Genomic DNA, 24,910 nt, shown 5'->3' on the forward strand with positions numbered 1-24,910 from the left:
CGCGCATCTCTGAAACCTTATCAGATCTATTCATGGGAAAATGAGTAAGAAACCTTTCCAAATGAAACGTTTCTCCCAGAGGTAAAAAGTGAAACTTTCCAGAAATGTAACATACAAAAGCAGAAACTTATTCCGAATGGTTCTCTCCTACTTTTCCTACTCGAAAAAGAGGTGCAGGACTTATTTTTTTCTAACGTCATAAAATATTGTGATGCGTACAAGAAACAGACGGCTGAACTTAGTTGTTACGGCTAGAAATCTGTTCAAACTCGTGCTGGGATAAACGCTTTTCTCCAGAACGTTTCTTATTGCGCTGCGCTCCGCGTCTCTTTTTCATCATAAAACTGCTTCGGAAGTCAAAGACCAAGAAATTTACCAGAATACATACGATGCTATGCGCTGACATCATCGAGCGTGCGTCAGGCTAACAAGGCAAGTGTGCGCACTTCTAAGTTGTCTTGTGAGTAATAAAAACTTCTTACTTTTTTGCGTACTGTTCTTTCGTATCTAATTCTCTGTACGCTAACATGTAAAGGTGACGCTTTCAACCCTGCATTGGTACAAGATTCTGATTTGTTTTTGTGTAACTTACGTGCCCTAAAAGATAATGCAAACATAGCTTAATTACCTTATCTAGTCATACAAGTATATAATGACGATTTGTGTTCAGACAATAAAATGTAAACACTTAAATAAATTAAATATATTATTTACGTTTTCGACTTGATAAGGTGTCTATTTTCTGAAATTTATGCGCATTTATGACCTTTTTATTTATTATTTTTTTTAATTTTGAAGAGAAACGCTTCTTCGACATATCATATTGAAGACTTAAGATGCATTGTCTCGCTGGAGCCGTGCTCATACTAATTGCTTCAGAAATTCTTTAGTATTCACTATGTTTAGTTCGTCCAGTCTATCCTTCATTTTGAGATATTATTGTTTTAAGCTACTTTTTAGATTTTTGTTTTTAATATTATTTGAGAAAGATTCGCCAGTTTTAGTTGCATAATTTAAGAGAAAAAAGGAATTGTACTACAGAAATATGTAAAATAATTACCGTGTTTCCTATTATCAAACTCTTTAATCAAACTAAAAGCACCAAAAGAAAAATTAACTAACCGCTATTTGAGCTAATAACAGCTCCCGCCAATATACGCAGGAAAAAAAGGAATAACATTTCAAAAATAATATAAATACATTTGAAAAGATCTGAAGGAAACTTTTCTTAATTATATGTATAGATAAAATGATTTAAACAACTTTGATTTTAATAATCACACATTTTTATATTTTTTAACTTAATTCATGTCCTAATTTTGTGGTATTAAAATAATAAAATAGTAAAACATATTGCAATAATACTGAAGAAGGGGTGAGGGGGTTCATAAGTTTCTAAAGAAGAGGTTAGGGATATTTTAAAATTATAAATTCTTATGACGGGAAGACGAGGGAAAAAAATCTTGAAAGGCGCTGCTATAGAAAAACTCTGCGCCTTTTTACCTAATTCCGTTAATTCCATTGTTAAATTTCGATGTTTGGTCATTTTTCAAGTACCGTTAGAACTAAATATCTGATTCTTCAGAACCTTTTCACGGTACTCTATGAATACTCTGTGAGAACTGTCTGTGTTGCGGTCTAAATAATTAATGTGGGACTATACCCACGTTACTTATATGGTTAAACATTGGGTGTCCGCTGTTCATCAACTTGACCTGTTCTGATGTAAAGAAAAAAGGATTTTTGTGACTATAAAGAGAAATAAACACCTGCAGCTAGAACTAAAATGAATTTCTGAAATATTCTAAGTTAAAATTTCGGAAATGTTAGAAAATGAAAATTTTGCGAAAATTCCTATCAAAAGAACTACAAGGCTTCAAAATCCATACGCTTACGGAAATGAACGAAACCACGTGCAAAAGAAGAAAAACAAAAACAAAAACAAAAACAAAAAAATTATGGAAGCACTCGAAAACTTTTGGTATGGAATTTTCTATACGAATAACACTCAAGAATTTTAGTATGAAATTTCTATATACACAAATACCTACTCAAAAACGTTTGCTATGAAACGTTTCTATGCGAATGCCGCTCAAAACCATTTAATATGGAATTTTTCTACTCCAATTCCACTAAAAATATTTGGTATGGAATTTTTGCACACAAATATCGATTCAAAAATTTTGCATGGAATATTTAGATGAGAATATCACTTAAAATCTTTTGGTATAGAATTTGTCTATGCAAATATCAATTCAAAAACTTTAGGTATGGAATTTTTCTATGCGCATACTTCTCAAAAACCGTTACTTATTTATTACGTAAGCACTAAAAGGATGAATGCTCCGTAAAGGACTCGGCTGCCTAAATGAATATAAGTGCTTAGGAATCAAATGCATTACCTTTATTTAAAGAATAATGCAACTTACGTGGTACACAGTTACGTAGTAGTTACTGCATTGTAGAAATTGTTAGGACGTTACTAAGTTCGGGAACATAATTTAGTTCGAAAATAAAACGAATGAAAAATTTTAGTAAATTTTCTCATAAGTCGTATAAATTAATCTGTGTAGAATTATCGGATAGTTACCTATTACGAAATGAAACAAATTTACGATATAAATAGTATCACTAACATTACTTCATTAGAAACGCTCCAGATCTTAGTTTTAGAGTGGCTGCTTTTTTTCAAAATATTTTCAACACATTTTATTGGCTGGAATTAAAATTATGCTAATCTGGAAAGGAAAGAAAAATTTTAATCGCTCAGCCGCAGGAGGGGCAGCTAAACATTTTTGGTATGGCATTTTTCTCTATGAATACCACTCGAAAACGTTTGGTATGGAATTCTATACACAAATACCAAAGCAAAATACTTTTTGCTTGGAAGTTTTGATTGAGAATACCATTCAAAACATTTTATTACAGAGTTTTTCTCTACAAATACCACTCAAAATCTTTTGATATGAAAAATTTCTACACAGAAATACTAACTCAAAAATTTTGTATGGAATGTTTCTACCTGAAAACCACTAAAAAATCTTTTGGTATGGAATTTTTCTATACATAAATGCCAATTAAGAAACTTTTGGTATGAAATTTTTCTATGAGATTACCGGCTTAAACTCTATGGTCGGGAGGGAATTTTAGGTAACATAGGAAGGGTGGTACTCAGTATAGTATTTGCCATCTCAGAATTCTATTCCTCTTCCAGAATTTATATTAGTTAGAACCATATATTACATTTAAAATTAATAACAACTCTTTGAATTACTTAAAATTAAATTAAAACTATAAATATCAATTATATTTACTTAATTTAAAATAAATCTATGGCAAATTTACCTGTAAGACTGCGCGGAAAGGTAATCCCTGGTACCGAATTTGACATCTCTGAATTTCATTCCTGATCAAGAATTACTTTACTTGAAATCATAATTTGTACTTATAAGCAAAAGAAAGTTATCTGTGTTGCTTAAAGTTTAAATTAAATATGGAAATATTCATTATATAATTCAATCTTAATTTACAATGGAAATCCAAACATTTTACGATTAATGCAATTTTTCCAAAATAAAGCATTCAGTAAAAGGAAAAAAAATTCTTTAATACAAATGAGACGAATAGGTGCATGAATAAAATTTTAATTAAAAGGCGAAAGTATTAATTACATTTTCTGAAATAATTTGCGCATTTTTTTTTTTTTTTTTTTGCTGTAAATTATTATGTTTATGAATAATTAAAAAAATAAAGAAATATTATTTTTTAGTTAGTAAAGGATGATTATATATATATATATATATATATAAACATTTATCAGAACTCAATTAATTTCTCCTCGACCTTTTCGGAACCACGTTTTTTTCTATATAACATACATAAGTGTGCATATAAATGAATGCTCGTGGAACGAAAGCTTCCGCTATAACACAACTGTCAGCTATCGTCAGCTATTTTAAAACAGGAATTTCAATATTTCAAGATTATTTTACGCCAGGCTATTCGGCACGTAGCTATGGAAACAACAGCTGCGGGAAAAAGGTCGACTCGCTTAATTTTTTCCTCACTTCATTTCTGTTTAGAGTGTTTCTCTTCATGAAAAACGCTCAAATGAAAGCTGACTTTAATTGCAGTCTCAAATAACATAAAGAAGATAAATTGTGTGAAGACGACACGAATAACGATGGCAAATGGGTTGAAGCGTCTAAAATAGCATCGTCAGAGGGGCAGTAGTCTCTTCTGTTTCCGATTACGCAACAGCAAATAACTCATTTCTTCTGACAGCACGAGCTGAAATTATAAACACAGGCAATTGGCGCCAGCAAAGCGTTCGCTTGTTGTTTGATTTAGGATCGCAGCGAACATTTATTAGAGAGGAATCTGTAAGAAATTAAAACTTCCCATTATTGGAGAAGAAAAAATAAAAATATTCTATTTCGGTTGCACGACATCTGAAGCGCAGAATGTTAAAAAAAAAAAACAGGCTCATCTTGCGTAATTCGAAGTATCGGTATGAAATCAAAGTAGAAGCTTTAATTATTCTTGTCATTAATGGATCACATATTCATTCCCCTAGAAATGAAATAGTTAATCTTATTAAAAACAGGGCATACAACTTTCCGATGAATGCGGACAAGGGAATAAACCGCCGAAAATTTCTTTGCTGATAGGAGCGGATTTTTATTGGAAAATATAGTTACGGGTAAGGTTCACAGACTGTCTAATTCCTTAGTAGCGGTTGAAACAAAACTGGGTTGGACCATTAGTAGAACAGAAAGGGCTTACGGAATTTCACCAAGTAATGTGAATACGATGAAGGTTGTGGTTCATAATAATAAAGATACACAGAATAAATCACTGTCTAGTTTGCTGAAGAATCTCTGGGAGCTCGATTCTATGGGGATAAATTATGATTCGGATAAGGAACTCGAATTAGAAGACAATTTAGTTTTCGATAATTTCAAAAGATCTGTGAAATTTGAAAACAATCGTTATATTGTTCGCCTTCCCTGGAATGATAATTCAAATGAGCTTAAAGATAATCTGGAGATTGCTAAAATTACATTTAAGAGTTTAAGTCGTAGATTTCAAGATAATCAACAGTTCTATGACAGATATCGCGAAGTAATTGATAAGTACTTAAAAGAAGGAACCGCCGAAGAGACTAACATTGAAATTGGACCAAAAACGTATTTTATGCCACATCAAGCCGTTATAAGAGAAAACAAGTAAACTACAAAACTCCGTATGGTTTTTGACGCTTCGTTACATGCGGAGAATTGTTTGTCATTAAATGACTGTTTACATTCAGGTCCCAAGATGTGTCCAGACATACTGGAATTGCTCCTTAAATTCCGTCAAAATCGAATTGCGTTTACAGCTGACACCGAACAAGCATTCTTGCAGATTTCCCTTGCTGATGAAGACAGAAACGCAGTCAAGTTTCTATGGAACGATGATGAATTAAATGGAACCAAAATAAAGGCTCTTCGTATGACAAGGGTAATTTTTGGAGCAACGTCTTGTCCGTTTCTTCTCAGAGCAACTCTTAATTTACACGCTGACAAATACAAGTTACAGTATCCGAACGTATTTTCCATGCTAACTGAAAATATGTATGTTGACGACGTAATCGCTGGAGCAGATGACGAATCAGAAGCATTCGAGGAATCGGAACATATTAAACGCATACTGAAAGAAGGTGGATTTAACATGCGGAAGTGGAAAACGAATGAAACAAATTTACAATAGGTATGTAATGAAGAAGATTTTTCACAAGATTCGACTTGCTCTAAAGTATTGGGATACATATGGAATAGGTCAAATGATACATTTTTTATAGAAATTGAAGATTTTGTAAAAGATGCCAAAAGGATAGATAGCATACCAACTAAAAGGGAAATCTTGAGATTTGTAGGACGTTTCTTTGATCCACTGGGGTTATTAAATCCATACACCATTCGAGATAGGATTTTATTACAAGATTTATGGGAACAAAAGATAGCATGGGACACTGAAATACCAGAAAATCTCAGAAAGAATTGGCAAAGCTGGTGTGATGAATTAGCTCATATTTCTAGTTTGGAAATACCAAGACATCAGTTTGCAGGTGCTGGGAAAAGGGATATAAAGGATGATTTACAGTTACACTGTTTCACAGATGCGAGTCAGAAGGCCTATGGAGCTGTTCTGTTTCGTTATTCGAAAAATGGAGTCATTCGTACTAGCTTCATTACATCAAAATCACGAGTAGCGCCTTTGAAAAAATTATCACTTCCCAGATTGGAATTGATGGGCGCTTTGATAGGCTCCCGCTTGTCAAAATATATCCAAAAGAAACTTCGGGACATTGATTTAATTGTATATATGTGGACTGATTCTAGTATAACGTTACATTGGATTAGAAGTGATGTGAAAAGGTGGAAGCCATTTGTTCAGAACAGAGTGAAGGAAATACAGAAGAATTCAGATGTCTTGAACTGGAGATATACTCCTGGTGAACATAATCCAGCTGATTTGCTAACTAGAGGTGAAAATGTCAAACATCTGAAGCAGAATAGCATATGGTGGGAAGTGCCCGCGTGGTTAAAGGAAGAAATGGAACACTGGCCAAAACCGAATTAATGTTCCACAAAGAACATTGAAGAATGCAACAAGGAACTAAGAAAAACATCGAAGGAAGTTTTCGTAAATGCATGCGTTACCGAACCTTCCGAAGATTTATTTAAAACCCAAAATTACAGCAATTTACACCGAATTTACCGAATTACTGCGTGGTGCTTAAGGTTCATCAACAATGTTAAAAATACTTCAAAATTATCAGGATGTTTACAGGTTACCGAATTGGAAATGGCAGAAACTTATTGGATCAAACGTGTTCAGGAGCGAAATTTCATAAATGAAATACGGGCATTGAAGAACAACGAGGATTTAGGTTCAAAATCAAAACTGAAGTCCCTCAGTCCATTTGTAGATGAAAGTAATGTAACTCGTGTTGGTGGACGATTAGAAAATTCAAATTTGGATTACAAACAAGCACATCCAATCCTGTTGCCGACAAAGATCATTTGACTGATCTAATTATTCTTCACAGTCATCAGGTGGTAGGGCACGGAGGAATAGCAGATACTTTAAATCAGATAAGAGATACATTTTGGTTGCTGAAGGCTCGTAGGAAAATTAAAAGTGTTCTGTACAATTGCAATGTCTGCAAAATATTTCGAAATCAACCTGTCATGCAAGATATGGCACCTTTCCCACCAGACAGATGCCGAGAAGCCTTTCCGTTTGAGAACTCCGGAATAGATTACGCGGGTCCACTGTACGTCAAAAGTGGAAAAAAATTATCTAAGACATACGTTTTACTGTTTACCTGTGCTGTAACTAGAGCCGTGCATTTAGAACTTACGGCTGACCTTTCCCCAGAAAAGTTTTTGCTTGCATTTAGACGCTTCATAGCGAGAAGAGGTTTGTGCCGAATAGTGTATACCGATAACACCAAAACCTTTAAAAGAGCGAAAAAAGAATTAGAGCTACTGAACGGGGTGATGAAAAGCAATAAAGTTCAAGACGAGTTCTCTAAGCAAGGAATCAAATGGAAATTTATAGTTGAGAGGGTGGCATGGTGGGGAGGTTTTTGGGAGCGTATGGTTCAGTCTCTGAAAGCTGTTCTGAAGAGAATCCTAGGCAAATCATCCTTGACATTCAGGGAATTAGAGACAGTCATGACAGAAGTGGAAGCTATATTTAACTCCAGACCTTTAACATTTACATACTCGGATCTAGGAGAGCCGGAATCTTTGACCCCTGGTCACTTCTTAATAGGAAGACGATTACTATCATTGCCACAAAGAAGCTCTAAATTAACTTCAACAAAGGAGAGTCTTACACGTCGATTTAGACATCAATAGATACTGGTAGAAAGAATCTGGCGAAAATAGAGGCAGGATTATTTGATGAATTTAAAATCTGCTCATCATTCCAAACTGGCGAAAACAGGAACCTGTTTGAAGAAAGGAACTAATGTATTAGAGCATGAAGATAAAATTCCAAGGCTTATGTGGAAGATGGGTATCATAATGGAAGTCTTTCCTGGGAGCCCAATGGCCATACGATCAAAAGACCAGTGCAACTACTATATCCAGTGGAGCTGGAATGTAATAAGGACAATTACAGCAATTGTCCTTCCGGGCGAGAGGATAGCGTGGAGAGTCTCAAGAGTACGTGGAGTTCCGAGAGCGACCGAGCAAAGTTAGGAGCTGTACTCGGTTGCTTTGCAGCGAAGCTGTCTCGACCGTTATAGCCTGATAGTGTGAAGGCTTATTGTGTCAGCGTGTTTCTTCAACGACAGTAAAAAGTGATTTTGGAGCTGTCCTAATTAATATTGGCAAAATAAAGTGTGTTTCGTTACTTCATCAAGTGTCTTCGTTATTCACTCCAAATCTACGAACCCCGTACGAACGCGAAGGAAGAAAATAACGTAACAATATATAAAGTCATTAAGGATTTCAAAACAGAGAAATCTGAAACATCAGTGATCCTCTCGCCAATTACACCATAAAAAATCTGCGCCAATTATTATGACAGAATTTCTTACTTTCTTTTCCCACTTAAAGGGCGAGCACAGAAAAAAGGTTTCAGACGCCAAATCCTGGTGGTGTCGAATTATTGTCTACGAAAGTGTGAGTTCGTGCTTTATTTCTAGTGTAGTTAGATATTTCAAAGCCTGAAAACATAAAGAATCAACGATGGACTCGTCAGAATTCGAATTCCGGACCTTTCGATTACTAGTTGGATGTGCTTCTAATAACATCAACGAAGGCATGCGGTAACGAAAATTCCTTACTAATGAACGTTGGACTCAGAGAGTATAAAAAGTAGTTAAAGCATTTTTTAAATATCTTGATTGAGGGAAAAAACTTCTGTCGAGTGGATGAATGGATTTGAATAGTAAATAAAATATTAGATTAAAAAATAAAATTTGTATATTCACCTCCTGTTTCTTGGCAATGAAAATTGGGATCCAAACCCCTTGAGCACATTTTGGTCACTTTCTCCACATGATTGTTATGAATGTGGTCGAGAAGCCTGCGAAGGTTAGCCTGGAAGGAATATCACTATAGTTATTAATAACGATATGAGACATAAAATATTTACTAAACACAAATGGTTATTTAAAAGAGTATTAAAACCATCGTAAATCTACAATAAATACATATTTCAAAGTATTATCTGAAACATTTTCTGGTTTCCTCCTCAAATTACTATATAAAAATATACCTATAGTTAGTATTATCAGTTCAAGACAATTATGATGATGATTCCAAAACCATCTGTACTATTCAGATTGATGATGAACATTCATCATCATTAAATCTTCAACATAATTAAATCGTTCTTTGTCTTTTTACACTCAGTCTGTTACTATCATTCCGGAAATCTTTTTCTTTTGAAGTTTTTCTTACTCTCACCATTTACCATTTTCTGAACTCTGTCTTGCCGTTGCTCTTGAAAGCCGTTGTGTTACATTATTAGTAGCAATCCTTATTTTAAGTAAATACGAAGAGAAATACTGAGGTGTTTCTCTTCGTATTTAAAGAATAATACTTGTATGATGAATCCTTAAGCTAAAAATTTCATCAGCAATTTAAGCAAGCATTCGTCAATAAGATAATGTTACAACTAAAATCGTACCTAGAGAAATAGTTAAGTCTCAGAAGGATTATTTTCTCCGTTTTACGTCTGCAGTTTTCAGATCCTTTGGTATCAGTTTAGGCAATTTTTGAAGTTTGAAAGAAGCAGAAATTTACAAAAAGCAATTATTTTCTATCACCATTGCTTTTCTAAAACCGCCCAAATCTGTATTCGTCCATTCTTATGGTCTAAATAGGTAAAACTTGTAAGGATCTTAAGTTTTACTAACGTTTATTTTATTTTAAATCTTTACTATCACTTCTTATTTTCTACTTCCGGCCAGAATTATAAGCGTTAACGTATTTATGCAAAGTTTGTCTGGCGAACGCCAAGTGCTTAAGTTGTGGCTTTTTGCCAAGCGAGAGAGAGGAAGCAGTTAGTCGAAGCAGGCCGCTTACCTTAGAAGTTTTACTCAGTTGCTGGTTGCCTTCCAGGCCAGAGGTTTAATCCTCTTGATAATTTTTAAACGTATTGTAGTGTTCACAGTTCTCTGTACTACATACGGCTTCCTGTTAATATAAGGCCAATCTTCCACGTTTATTATTTTAAAGTTAAATTAGAGTTTAGTTTTATTTTTATATTTTTACGTTTAGTGGGTCTTTGTAATCCGAAGTACGGAAGTTATTGTAAATAGAGAAAAATAAAGGGTTTTGTATACCCTTCTTGTGTATCCTGTCTACTTCCCACAGTTATTGAACATAGCTTTAGTAAGCTCTCTGTTCCGAGTCAGGTCCTTGCATGTTCCCGAAGAAAGTAAGACGGAACATTGAACCTGATAAACTTATGGCCTTAGGAAGTTTGTTCAATGTGATTTTTTATAAATTTTTTTAAAAAATGTGTCTTTTTATAGTACATATATGGACATTACTTCTAAGAATTATTTCAATATTTTTAGATTGTTTTTATGAATAAAAAATAATTAGTGTTTTGCAAATATTATAATCATGAGAAACAGATAAAAAAACTTGTTCCTTAACTGTTCATAAAGATACTATTTATTTTATTAGACTGTATATTTTAAAATATTATTGAATATAGCTAGGGATAAACTAATGCTTGAATCTTATTTGATATGCATTGCAACGTAACATTTTCCTTGATTTTGTGAATGCTATTGTATTGAATATTGATTTGTAATGCTTCATCGCTGGGAAAGTAGATAATAATTTTGACATAAATTTGATTCTTTCAGGTTAGTTTAGAGGGCAGAGAAGATATTTCGCGCAAATATGCGTAACATAGGAATTCCGAAATACGCTTGCCCGTTTTCATATGAAATATTTCCACTATCTTAGTACCTTATTGTTATACATGTGCAATTCAATGCTCTACATAAATGAATAATATAGTGTTATTTAACCCAGCTAATATGATCATGATTACAAATATACCACCCGGAACGATATATTTATATATTTACTAATTAATTCTATCTTTAATCTTTATAGCTTAATAATAGAAGGAGAAAGTTTTAGGTAATAATTACATAAAAAAGTGCTGTAATAGTGTTATTGTATATTACACTAAATACATGTTATTGAAATCCACCAGAAATATTTTACCTGACACCCCTATTAAATGAATCCATGTGTTTTGATAGGATGTCAACGAGAATCATACTACTTACGATGGAACGCTGTATAAAATATATTTTGTTTACTAAACAAAAAAGGAGTTTTTTGTCAGTTTTCATTCTAATTTTCTCTTTTAGATTTCTGTTTGTTCCTTTCAGAAGCACACTGACGATAAACAAATCAAAAAATCTTAAAAAATACCCTACTAATATGCTTCATTATCTCGAGTCTAAACTTTGACATTAGGTATGATTAGCTGCTTTCTGTTACGAAGATCTTAAGCACACTGACGATAAACAAATCAAAAAATCTTAAAAAATACCCTACTAATATGCTTCATTACCTCGAGTCTAAACTTTGACATTAGGTATGATTAGCTGCTTTCTGTTACGAATATTAGTAAGATCTTAATATTTAACTTGTAGCAGAAATTATTGATTAACTAGGAATTTGTTTATTATGAGCGAGTTTCTTAATTAAATTAAATTAAATTAAAAAAAGAGATCTTACTTCAGTGAAGCTAAAGTTTAAATTATAAATAGAGTAAACTCACGTTGTGTTCGTTGAGTGTAAGTCAGAGTAACACTCTACCAAGTTTGTTTTGTAAATCCAGACTGAAGTTATTGATTATGCTCAAAACTCACAATAAATTCGTTTAAATGTTTTTATAAATATGTTTGACTTAGGCTCGAATGGGCGATTATTACTTAAAATAGTCAATTAAAAAGCTACATTGCTGGCCATGAAAACTGCTACGCCATGAAGGAAAGGCACAACCAAATTTAAATTTACATGAAAGTTTGAACATGCTGCAATATGGAAACCATTACCTTTTTACGGTATGCGCACATTACTGGTAAGAGAAAAACACCTCGAAGGAGTACAAAAGATCGTACTGAAGGCTTATTTTTCATTCGGAAATCGCATTTCTTCGATGAGTATCGTGTTAAGCCTCGTATAAAAACAATTCTTATCCACACATCTCAGAATTCGAGCGCGGAAGGTTTACCAGGACTGTGGAATATCGTACCACGGAACTCAGTTCGTGACGACCGAAATCCAATGTTGTTAAGAGAATTTGCAATTGATAGGTCCAAACGGATCAATCAGAACGATGTGCGGAATTTGAACGACTTCTTCTTACCAATGCTCTAGATGACAGGCACTTTGTCAACATCGCTATTAGGCCGGCCCAAAACCTATATTGATGGTTTAGAATACAATTTAATACGCATGCAGCTCATGTCGGTTACTGAGCAATGCGAAACCGAATGTTGCCCATACAAGTTTGCCCATACTTTTCTTAAATACGCGGGGTTTTTGATTCCTGCCTTCGCCAGCGCGTTCTCCTAGACTATCACCAATTGAAAATATCAAGTCAATAGATGCATAGAGACTTCCACACCAGGACCTTTTAAAGCAATTAAATATTGACAAATGAAATTCGGTGTTTGGTTTATGTGATTATGGCAAAACCTCCATTGTTATCCGCCTAAGCAGATGGATTCCTTCGTGAAGGAATTCCTAAGAGAAACTGGCTTATTATACATGGAGAAAACCACGAAATTGATCATGCAGCCAGCCCGTTCGCGGGATTAGAACCTCGGACGAAACTACCAGTGTTTAATGACTTTAACGCTCGATCGGTGGTGGGCCTTTAACCGAAGTCGCGTTAACTACAGTATCTAAAACATCAATCAAAGTCTGTTCGACTTCCTACAAGCGATGCAGCTGCTGCTACTTTTGCTATGACGGATAATCGGGGTAGTGGTTTTTATCTGTTTCGTCACTCAAAACTATCTGAAATTTCAATCATTTCAATCAGGCATTATAACGCGTTTGTAAAATAAATATAATTCTACTATTTACTTTTCTTCATGGGAAGCAATTTTAATGCTAGAAATGCATCAGATGGTATGATACATGGGCCCTTTTGCTTTAGGAACATGAAATCCATGTGAAAATACATGTAATAGAAATATCTGTGTTCTTTCGCTTTAGGAATCTTTACTTGACGAAATTTTGCTTTTAAGACTGCTTTACTGACAATTGCTGTTTTGCTTTATCTTTTGACAGGCAAAGCCGTATACGGCCTAGAATATTTTTTGTGGCCTAGAATTATTTTGTGTGTATTATATATGGTCTAGACTATTTTTTGTGATATCTGTAAGAACACACACATATATATATATATATATGTCCATCTTAAAATATGTCCAAAAAAACTAAAGCAATATATTAAAATCACATAAATCCAGGTATAAAATATAGACGGCATTTCAAAATAAAACTAAGATAAATAATTTTTTCTCGTGGTAGTTTTGATAAATTCGTGTTTTTTGTAAGGATTATTGTACTTTTGTAAGGATAGGGGTAAATGTTAATGAAATAAGTCATGGCTCTCAAAATCTAACCAGGACTGTAACGCAGTTTCGTAGACCACAATCATTTAGAAAATATAAGATACAGCATTAAAAGTAATTACTTACCCTACTATGGAGCTGTTTCAGTTGCTTCTCTTCCATGTTAATTTTGTATATCCTACGCTTGTACCTTAGCTAAAAAGAAAAACGATGTCATTTAATTGTTCTACTAAATAATACTCGTTATGGTTTTAGCTTAATTATACTGTTTCATCTTATGAGAACGGCAGGACAATAAATATACTGTAAAGTAATTTCTTATTACTTTATGTTCAAAATGAGGCATTGTATGTGATATTCTATTTATGACTTTCAGTTAATTTAAGATATTCGAATGCTAAAATCATATTACTCTTGAAAACGATTCAAGATTCGGAAAATCAAGTCTTTCTGCTTTTTACTTCCTTGTACGAAGTAAAAAGGAAGTATTGTAATCGCGAAAAGTTTCAGGCAGCATATTTCAACGAAAATATCCATTTTGACCGCTATCGAATGCAATTTAACGATGTTTTTGCCTGACATTTGTACGTAAGGACAGAATAAAAGACGCTTTTCCTCCAAAAAAATTACAAAACTGCTTTAAAATGAATTCTGAAGAGAATTTTTCGTGGTGTCTGTACGTAGGTACGTGTACGTACGCACGTATCTCGCATAACTCAAAAACGAGTAGCCTCAGAACGTTGAAATTTTGAATATAGGATTGCTATAACATGTAGATGTGCACCTCGTATTTTGGTTGCAATCGGACGCACTAAAAGTATATATATATACATATATGCACTTTGTTACCCGCCTCAGTGATCTCAGTTTCTTTACTCTTATATGTTTGTAAATTGTGCATTTTTTACTTTAAAAAATGATTGAATTATGTTGTTCTTATCTTCGGTTAAGGTTTTTATGCCTTTAAGAAATCGGCAAGCATTATTTGTAGAATTATCAACAATTTAAAATTCTTTAAGTGCCGTTAAGCCTAATTTTTAAATAACGTGGCAGAAATGTTTGTTTACATTTGAAACAGCAGAATAGTAGATTTGTTGCCAATCTAGAGAGATTAAGATTCACAACAACAAAAATAACGCTGTCATTTATTATTGCGAATTAAATCATGCTTAATCCTTTCTGGAATTTTTTCGAGGAAATAAGTGTTTAAGATATACTTCGTAATCTTTAATATAGATATTTTGAGCCTTGTCGCGAAGTGAGAATTGAATTATTTGAATGAGAAATACTGAATCGTCTGTGAAAAACTGTTTCGTTTTAGTTTTGTTTGCTTAATTTGTTTTATACATCGTTCTAGATTTATTATAGTATTTGAATAGAACATGTGGCAACGATTAGATAATTCTTTAAATGATATAAATTTTGTGCATTCTGAGTTATAATATGAACGAAATATAACGCTGTTAAGTGAACCTAGCGCCAGAGTGTCGCTATGGTAAAGAAAGATAGAAAATTTTAAAGAGTGCATTTTTTCTATTGTGGTTTATGCGCTGTCGAAGAAGTATATTTAATTCAATCCAATACATTTAAATGAAATGCAAGAAAAAATGTGTATAATTTAATATTCCGTACAAGGAAGCCATATGGTGTGCACATCAGATTTTTAATATAAATATACCATTTAACGTCTTAACCAAATAACGGAACACTATAGAAGTCATTGAACCACTTCTCTCAAAATATGCTGAAACTTGCGTACCTTTAGAAGTACTTTATCTCACTTTCAATTTGAGCTCCTTGCACATGTTATGTGAATTAAGAGCTTAAGAGATGTTGTTTTCCTTAAACTATGTTGTTATTTTATCTTAGTCTTCAAATGGTTTGGGTATCATAGCATGAAACGGAAAACATGTAACTATCAATGTGAAATAAAGTGTTACTATTAATGAAAGAAGGAAACGCATCTCAGCTTCATTTCAGATAATTAATTTTTTCTATGGCTATCGGATACACATTTGAAAGGTGTTTCTAAGAAATATATTTTTATCTATGAATCTCAGATATCTGATAATATCATTTATTCACAAATTGATCACCATGTTGGTTAAACGTTAAGGGCAAAGTCCAACGTATTTTATGGTCAGCAATTATAATTTTTCACGAAAGTCGTTAGTTATGTTATGTAAAGGAAGCAAAGTAGAAGGATATCATCAATCCGAAAAAAAAATTGTTTTCGACATGAATATTTTCTGTTTCATAATTTATTGAATGATGAATTATATTACAAGGATTAAGCAATACTTGTTGTCATTGTAAAATATTACACTGAGTTTTATATTATTAAAATTTAAAATTCAAAATTTTTCTGTATCTCAACTAACTAGAAACGACTGTGAAGGCATGATAAATTAAGAATAAAATAAAACTTTGATAATACGAAACGAAAGGAAACAGAAAGCATTCCGATTGATTTTTATGTTACATTTTCCCCACAAAGCAAAGAGAAAAAATATGTTTTATATTTGTAAAGTTTCGTTTCTTTGATAAATCTAAGCAGCTAACGAGAAGCCCCCTTTATTATCGAAATTTTATAAACACTTCAGAATTGTTAATTTGAAAATGAAAACAAAGTTTTTCTTAGTTTAGATGCCTTAATTAGGAATACTTAAGTTACAAAACGATTTTTCTTTCATATCCAAAAGCTGAAACACAGAAGCAGAATAAATTCGGTGAACACTATTACACTGGTTTCAATAAAACTTGAAGATAGCAAGAAACTATAGAGATCATCAAGTTGTTCGGATTAGAAAACGGGAAAACTCAATGTCTTAACTAAAATTCAAACCGTAGATTTTTCACTTGCTAACGGGTGCTAAAATCCTAATATCGTCTTTACAGGCTAAATGGCGAGAAGAACGCAAAGCCAAGATAAACTGCTCTCAAGAGAATCAAGTAGCAAACGTGTGGAACATGCTGTAATTCTACTATCTAAACCATTCTTTAAATACCATCTCTTTTCTACCTCATTTCATGCACGAACTAGAATTAGCATTCTGACAGAAAAATTGAAAGCTAGAAAGTCAGCAAAGCTAGTTAACATAAATAACTGTTTAGTAAACCTACGTGTATACTCTACAAAGTAATTGCCAGAGCTATTATAAACTTTGCTGTTGTAGCTTTATCACAAACGTACTTGTTATTACACTCACTGGGGAAACGTATATTACATTTGTTGTATGCAGTGTAAATGAATGAATTTGTAATAACTATGTAATATCAGTCTGGATTTATTGCTGTTCCAAAGCTCAAATGATTGAAAAATTAAATTACTCAATCATGAAAAATGCAAAGCCCCATTCCAGTTTTGACAAAAACCATTAGGATAAAAGATTTGGAAAAGTCTCGTAGATTCTTGTTTTATTATTAATCTCTGAATAGGATGTTCGGATAGACGAATTTCAAATGGCCTCAATATATTCTGTAGCTTTATCGAACGAGTATTTTGAATTCATACTATTGTGTTCATATCATAAATATACAAGACTGAACAATGATAACTATGAAGAGTGGTTTTTGAATGGTAGGGATTGGTTTTGATAAAAAAAATTAAAACAATACATATAAGACTCTGAAACATAAAAATAATAGAAATATAGCCAAACAAAAACAAGATGTAACAAACTGGACAAATTCTGCCAGAAAAATATTTAATTTGATAAACTGTCTTTTTGAAACAATTAAAAATCACAGATAAAGCTCAATAATAAAACTCATCGACATATTTAAAGAGCAATTATGGATAAAATAAGAAATTTATGCATTATTGTACTGATTAAGAAAAATGACATTTGCTAAATTTACGAAAGCTTTTTTCCTCTTAACCCTTTCTGGAACGCTACCTTTTAAAGTCGGAGTTTTTTAAAAAAAAAAAAAAAAGTAAACAGTCTAATTAGGCCTAGCGGAGTACACAAGTAAAATTTTGTGAAGATAGATAGCACTTATCGTTTTAATTCTGTGGATGTGCCCAAAGTGGAACCCTGATTGAATAGAGCTTCGAAAAGAGTGCTGAAACGATCTTTGTTGTCAATGAACTGACCGATGAGATGCGGAGAAACAAAGAATACAGACTCTCAGTTGTCCTAGATTATCGGTGAGCCCGGTCTGGGCACACCTAGGGTTCGCCGTTTGATTTTAGGCAATATTTCAGGGTACAAATTTAAAACTAGTATATAATAAGGAAATTAGCATACAGCCAAAAAAATAACAGAGAAATTTCATTTCAAACAATTCCTTTTATACCCTAAAAAAATCTGGAAGATTTCTTTGAAAAATGAGGGTCTTAAAAAACTGGTTTGTATTGAGCTAGAATGGATATATACGGACTGGTTTGTGTTGAGCTGTCATCTACTAAATAAAGAAGGTTCAGTAGTAACCTATAGTAACCTACAAATCCTTTTTCATTCAATTTTTCTGTGCATACAGAAGGAAATTTTTAGGTGTGTCCAGACCGGACACACTGTGCCGCAAAGGGTTAATTGTGAAGTAAAACCGCATGGGAATTTTATCTTAATATCGTAAAGCAATTTTATACTTTAAAAGGATTAGCTATGTAACAAGTGATGAAAAGTTACAATGTCTTTAAAGTCTATAAATAAACTTTTAATTGGATCTTTGTTAGGTATTTCAGAATCTTTAACAAACGGAGTAACTCAAAATCTTAAAATACAATTAGTTTTCAAAGGCTGAGATCGCTTTTAGTATGGCGCTTGTGTTTTTTCTTCTTCCGAGTATTGCTAGATCAGCAGCGGGCAATAAACATAATGGCAGAATTCTTTCTGGCACTTTCTTTCCCATTTTTATCAGAGCACCAGACAGACTGACTGCAAGATTCTCATGAATCTCGAAGCATCACAGAAAATCGAAATAAAAAATGAATCAATTTTCTTTAGAAAATCTTTTTAGGAAGACATCTCTTTCAAAGCAAATAACTCTAGAGTGCTTTTTCATGAAAAAGGAATTTTGGTCTTTATATTAAATTTAAGCAACTTTTCGTTTTTTTAAAGCCCAATTTAGTCACGCTAATGTCCTTAAAATTTTGTCAGTTACACCAATTTCTTATTCCAATATAAAATGTAAAATAATTTTATTTCGAGGAGATACTTGAAATAGCAAAGCAAAAAGTAGTCAATATAAAAATGTCCATGCCTGTATAGTGCTAGTAAAAAATAGCTGATTTTTTTTTTTTTTTTTTTTTTTTTTTTTGATTTTCTAGATAGAGGAGGAAAGAGAAGAAATTAAGCGATAACAATGTTCTGATACATTAATTAATATAGGATATCTCAAAATTAATATAGGATTTAAATCGCGCGCCATTTTTCTCATTTGCTCTCTGAAGCATATGTTGTGATAACCAAGGTCAGAAATCAGACAAAGTTATGATCTTTCAAGGTCAATTTTCTTCCGACGCTCGACACAGTGACGTATCTTATCTACACTGCTGGCCACCGTAAATGCAACACCCTGAAGGAAGCATGCAAATAACATGAAATTTACAACATGCATTAGCGGAGGTGAGATGTGTAAATGATTAGAATTTCAGCGCAGACGCACATCACGCGCGCCTGTGGCGCCACTTCAATGCGCTATTTAAGGCTTGGGATTTCCGACGATTTCAAGTTCGGCAATTGTGTTTCTCTTGTGGTTGTTTTTCAAAAAAAAAAAAAAAAAAAAAAAACAAAAAAACAATCATTTATGCCTCGTAGTAAACAGCGATCATCGTTTGATCAAGTATCCGAGTTCGACAGAGGAAGGATAGTGGCCTACCGAGAGTGTGGATTATCTTTCAGGGAAATCGGTTGTCGTGTTGGAAGAAACCAAACAACTGTAATGCGGATATCTGACCGTCGGATGCAGGAGGGTACGACGGAACGACGTGTTCGATCGCGTCCACCTCAGTGCACCGTTTCACGTGATGACAGGAACATTGTACGCATGGCAGTGACGGATCGCTCAGTCACATCGCGAACCACAGAGCAGCACATTCAATCTGTAACGCATCATCCAGTGTCTGCGCATACCATTCGACGCCGTTTACAGCAGAGTGGTCTGTCCGCAAGACGTTCATTGCTTCGTCTACCCTTGACGTAGAACCACAGACGTCTCCGCCGCCAATGTTGCGATGAAAGAAGGATGTGGACGGCAGAATGCAATGAATTGTCTTTACTGACGAGTCACGCTTCTGCCAGACCACGATGGTCGAATTCGAGTCTGGAGACACCGTGGAGAAATGATGCTGAACAGCTGCGTTATACACCACCACACTAGTCCTGCACCGGGTATTATGGTATGGGGCGGTATTGGATATCACTCTCGCACTCCTCTAATACGCATTGTCGGTACTTTAAACAGCCAGCGCTACATCTCCGAGGTTTGGAGCCAGTTGTCCTTCCTTACCTTCAAGGCTTGCCCACAGCCATATTTCAACAAGATAATGCGCGCCCACACGGGGCACGCATTTTCCAAGGGTTCTTCGTCAATCGCCAGCTCGCTGTCCGGTTCTTTCGCCGATAGAAAACATGTAGTTCATGGTTGCTGAACGATTGACCCAGATTGCATCCCAAGCTGCCACACCAGATCCACTTTGGCAACGTGTGGAAGCTGCTTGGTCTGCTGTACCCTAAGAACACATCCAAAGTCTCTTTGAATCAATGCCGAGGCGTGTGGCAGCTCTGATCTCCATTAATGGCGGCTACTCTGGCTACTGGTTCTGGAAAGAACCCCACTTCACTGAAGTCTATAAATTTCATCATTTGATACTTGGTCAACATGTTATCTACTAAATAAATTTTGTTGTGATATCTCTTGTCTTTCTTGGTGTTGCAATTTGGGTGGCCAGCAGTGTATTTGCTCAATGACGTCACCTTATTCATAGAACTGGGAGAAGTCTTGCTTTGGAGCAGGACGTCGACGTCACCACGCATTTGACCTTGGTCGAGAAGAGCAAACCTTTTAGTATAGTAACCTTGGCCGTAATCATATTCCGTTCATAAGTTAGTCGTGATGAAGAAACACGAAATGAAAATGCGTTTAACTATTGTGAAAGTATATCACAAATACGAGGAGTATTGTGCTGAAATTGTGCGCAGACTACATGGTATGAGGTATTCGACTGTTGGAGTGGTTCAAAAGTTTGAGCAAAGAGTTTCGATGACGGATAGCAAAAGACGTAAATGTGCTAGTACCTAAACCGTTGCTGCTATGAGCATCAGTGTTGCAAGTGATCGAGAACGTCAATTCGCAGTTGGTGTCTTGAATTAGATATTTCAAGGAGCAGCATGCAGCGATTTATGACAAAATATGTGCGTGTGCGCCTTTGCAAGATTCACATAACTGAAAAGTTTAAACTGAATGACCACGTAGAGGGATGGAAATGCATCGATTTCACCTCAGACGGGTGGATGACATTTTCCTGATATTATTTTTAATTGTTAATCAGTAATAGTTACTGTGTTCAGTAGTAATTAATCAGTTTCCTTAATTAATGTATATCCTTTCAAAATGTGTCCTAACTTTGTTAATTTATTCATAAATGGAGGTTAATTTCTTAAATCAAAATTCTGCGTTACTTTTGAGACACCTAATATATCATTACATATGCTTTGTTACGTATTTCCCCGAGGTCAATAAGCTGAGAAACATCCATACTTAATTTCGTATTCCCTTCTTGAGGGCTAACTGCGTGAGGGTTTCTTTGTTTCCGTCACTGTACAGCAAATAGTAACGTTAGTTAATAGCTTAACATTAGTAGTTAGCCTCAGAAAACATTCTAATAAGCCTGAATATGCATGCAAGCCTAGTGTGGTTTTCTAAAATTAAGTCATCTAATTCAAAATTTAAATTATAAGATTTGTCGCATTTCTGCTTACTTGTCGTTGTTGTCAAAGTGATTACCATACTCAACAAGCACCTGAAAGCTCCGTGGTTCGAATCCCGAAAAGAGTACGGTTGATTTTTCATTTTTAATTTCGCTTCATAATGGCTAACAGTTACTGTAGAGATGTTGATTAAAATATGGCGAATAATAATTAGCCACCACGTGTGATTGACACATGCCATGCCTATGTACAGTTACTTTTTATGTAGGACAGATTATAAGTAATTATTGTAATCTATTGTTCGTGTTCTTTTAACTTTAGTAGTTAGGCCATCCCGCTAGCAAATGAAAGATCTATTGTTCGAATTTCGGACGGTTAGTTTATCATGTTTTCTGTTCTGAAAATCCTAAGCGTCTCAACAAAATGCTGTTCTTCATTTGTTTACTACACCTTTTATGGTTAGATTATTATGCAATTTAAATTTAAAATTAGAAGAATTTACTCCGTTTTCAATGAAAGAGAAAGACAAACGCATATTTGGAGGTCATGACTAATATTGCACTTCCCAATTATTTGCGCAAAGGTGCTTGGTTGCTGACATTTAGCTTGAAATCTATGGATTGTTTCGAAAAATAAGTTCAAGTGCTTTTTATATTACACAGAAGAAATTTCGACTGAAATAAATGAAAAATATTTTTATAAACTTCAGATAATTTTTATATATATAAATGAAAAAAAGGTATGAAATTTCGTTATTTCCCAACATTATTTACGCATTTGCTCGAATCATCTAGCCAGACAGTCAAAACAATAAACATAATTAATTGAACAGCTTTTAGTCAATTAAAAACGTATCTTTTCATTATCTCAGAAAACTCGAAATATGTATTTTCTTCAACTCTTTTGACCTGTTTTTGACGACATATTTACTTCCTGTAATAAGGTAAAAAGACTTTTAGCAACAAAGGTTAAAGGTTAACATTCAAAGGACATAGAAAGGAAGTATGTTATTGAATTTATCATTTACTTACTTCGACATATGCCGCATTATCCGTGAATGGGTAATCTGCCAAGGGGCGTTCTTCGTCCAGAAACTTTCCCGCTCTTCCATTCACAGGCGGACAGAATAGGCCATAATTGAAACCTTCTTTCAGTTCCTTCATGAAGAAAGCAGAGGGAAAAAAGTTATTATCGTTCCTCATAAAACGTAATTTATGTTAGGCGAAGATCGTAGTAGTGCCGGTATTATAAAAACTGCTTTCCTTGGGGAAATATTAGAAAATAATACATTATTTTAGTATATCCGAATTCTGAAATGTGTAAGAAGTTTTTAATTAAAGTGTTTATATATTTATTTTATGCTTTATACGTTATTATTTGAATCAGTAATGTAATGTATTTGGAAATATAGAGAAAATAAATGCTAAAATGAGTTATTACAAATTTAGAGTACACTATACAAATTACAAGATTTAGTTCAATGTATAGTTACGAAGACTTTTTATGCAAAGTACTAAAATTTTTTAAACCATAATTTTTAACTTCCCGAGCAGTTCCTGAATAGTTCTAAAAGAACGAAAATATTAATTTCCTAAGCAGAATAAATAATAAAAATCAAAATTAAAGAGCTTAGTAGATAAAATATTCTCCCTATTTCTTTAGGTTTGATAAAAAATGCAAAATGTTTGAACAAAACTCTTAAGCAATGGGAGACAATAGCAACAAACTACTAAGCAGTCTTTACAAAATTCAAGTTTGCTGTAAAGAACGCCAATAGAGTTAAAGAAGAAACATGAATATTGGGCCATCTCGTAATGTCCCTTTTTACTTCATTGTACGAAGTAAAAAGGAAGTATTGTAATCGCGAAAAGTTTCAGGCAGCATATTTCAACGAAAATATCCATTTTGACCGCTCTCGAATGCAATTTAACGAAGTTTTTGCGTGATATCTGTACGTAAGGACAGCATAAAAGACTCTTTTCCTCAAAAAAAAAAAATTATAAAATTGCTTTAAAATGAATTCTGAAGAGAATTTTTGTGGCGTCTGTACGAACGTATGTACGTACGCATGTATCTCGCATAACTCAAAAACGAGTAGCCTCAGAACGTTAAAATTTTGTTTATAGGACTACAATAACATGTAGATGTACACCTCGCATTTTGGTTGCAATCGGCCGCACCAAACGTATATAAATATATTTATATATATATCCACTCTGTTACCGGCTCAGTGATCTCAGTTTCTTTACTCTTATATGTTTGTAAATTGTACATTTTTTGCTTTACAAAATGATTGAATTATGTTGTTCTTATCTTCCGGTTAAGGTTTTCATGCCTTTAGTAAATCTGTATGCAATATTTTTAGAATTATCAACAATTTTAAAGTTGTTTAAGTGCAGCTAAGCCTAATAATTTTTTTGATGGCGGCCATTGCTTGTTTACATTTGAAACAGCAGAGAAGTGGATTTGTTGCCAATATAGAGAAACGTAGCTTCGCAACAACAAAGATAACGCTTTCATTTATTATTGCGAATTAAATCATGCTTAATCCTTTCTGGAATTTTTTCGAGGAAATAAGTGTTTCAAATTTACTTAATTTTTAATAATTTAATTTTTAATAATTAGTAATTTTAAATACGGATATTTTGAGTTTTTATGTAATTTTGCCTTGTCGCGAAGTGAGAACTGAATTAATTGAATGAGAACTACTCAATCGTCTTTGAAAAACTTTTTTTTTTTTTTTTTTTTTTTTTTTGTTGTTTCCTTAATTTCTTTTATACATCGTTCTAGCTTTATTATAGTATTCGAATAGGACATGTGGCAACGATTAGATAATTCTTTAAATGATATACATTTTGTGCATTCTGATTTATAATATGAACGAAATATAAAACTATTAAGTGAACCTAGCGCCAGAGTGTCGCTACGGTAAACAAATAGAGTGAATTTTAAAGAATGCATTTATTCTATTGTGGTTTATGCGCTGTCGACAAAGTAGATTTAATTAAATTCAATAAGCTTAAACGAAATGCAAGAAAAAATGCATATAATTTAATATTCCGTACAAGGAAGTCGTGTGGTGTACACATCAGTTTTTTTAAGTAAGCTTTAAAGAAATAAAAAATAATAAGATGCTAATTTAGTCAACTATATATTCCTCAGCATTCTTCTAACCTTGTAATAGGTTTTTCATGCCAGTCTAATAAATAACATCAGCAGGATCACTGGAGAAAAAATCTTGAAAGTCCATTTCAAGCATGTCATGGGAATTCTTTTCCATCAATGGAATTTTGGAAGCTTCGAAGCGCCAGTCAATAGACGGTTCATAAAAGATTTTTCTTTCATGTGAATGAAGGAGCAATGCAGATGTGTACACTTTCTCTCCGCTTAGCATCAGTTAAGTTCG

The 24,910-nt window shown here is 33.6% G+C and overlaps 1 protein-coding gene across 2 annotated transcripts in view; it reads right to left on the reverse strand.

Annotated features, from left to right (window-relative positions):
- LOC118186859 (uncharacterized) overlaps positions 1–24,910 on the reverse strand; it is a 267,110-nt gene that overhangs the window by 67,274 nt on the left and 174,926 nt on the right. For both annotated transcript variants that reach the window (XM_085825624.1, XM_085825623.1), the window contains exons 4-6: positions 22,536–22,661; positions 13,757–13,825; positions 8,993–9,101 (exon numbers count right to left, since the gene is read on the reverse strand). In XM_085825624.1, the coding sequence (XP_085681750.1) occupies positions 8,993–9,101; positions 13,757–13,825; positions 22,536–22,661 (304 nt within the window). The remainder of the gene's footprint in view (positions 1–8,992; positions 9,102–13,756; positions 13,826–22,535; positions 22,662–24,910) is intronic.

This window comes from Stegodyphus dumicola, chromosome 10 (genome assembly GCF_044657685.1).
Source record: "Stegodyphus dumicola isolate Sdum_Otavi_A_Nest chromosome 10, ASM4465768v1".
Classification (NCBI taxonomy): domain Eukaryota; kingdom Metazoa; phylum Arthropoda; class Arachnida; order Araneae; family Eresidae; genus Stegodyphus; species Stegodyphus dumicola.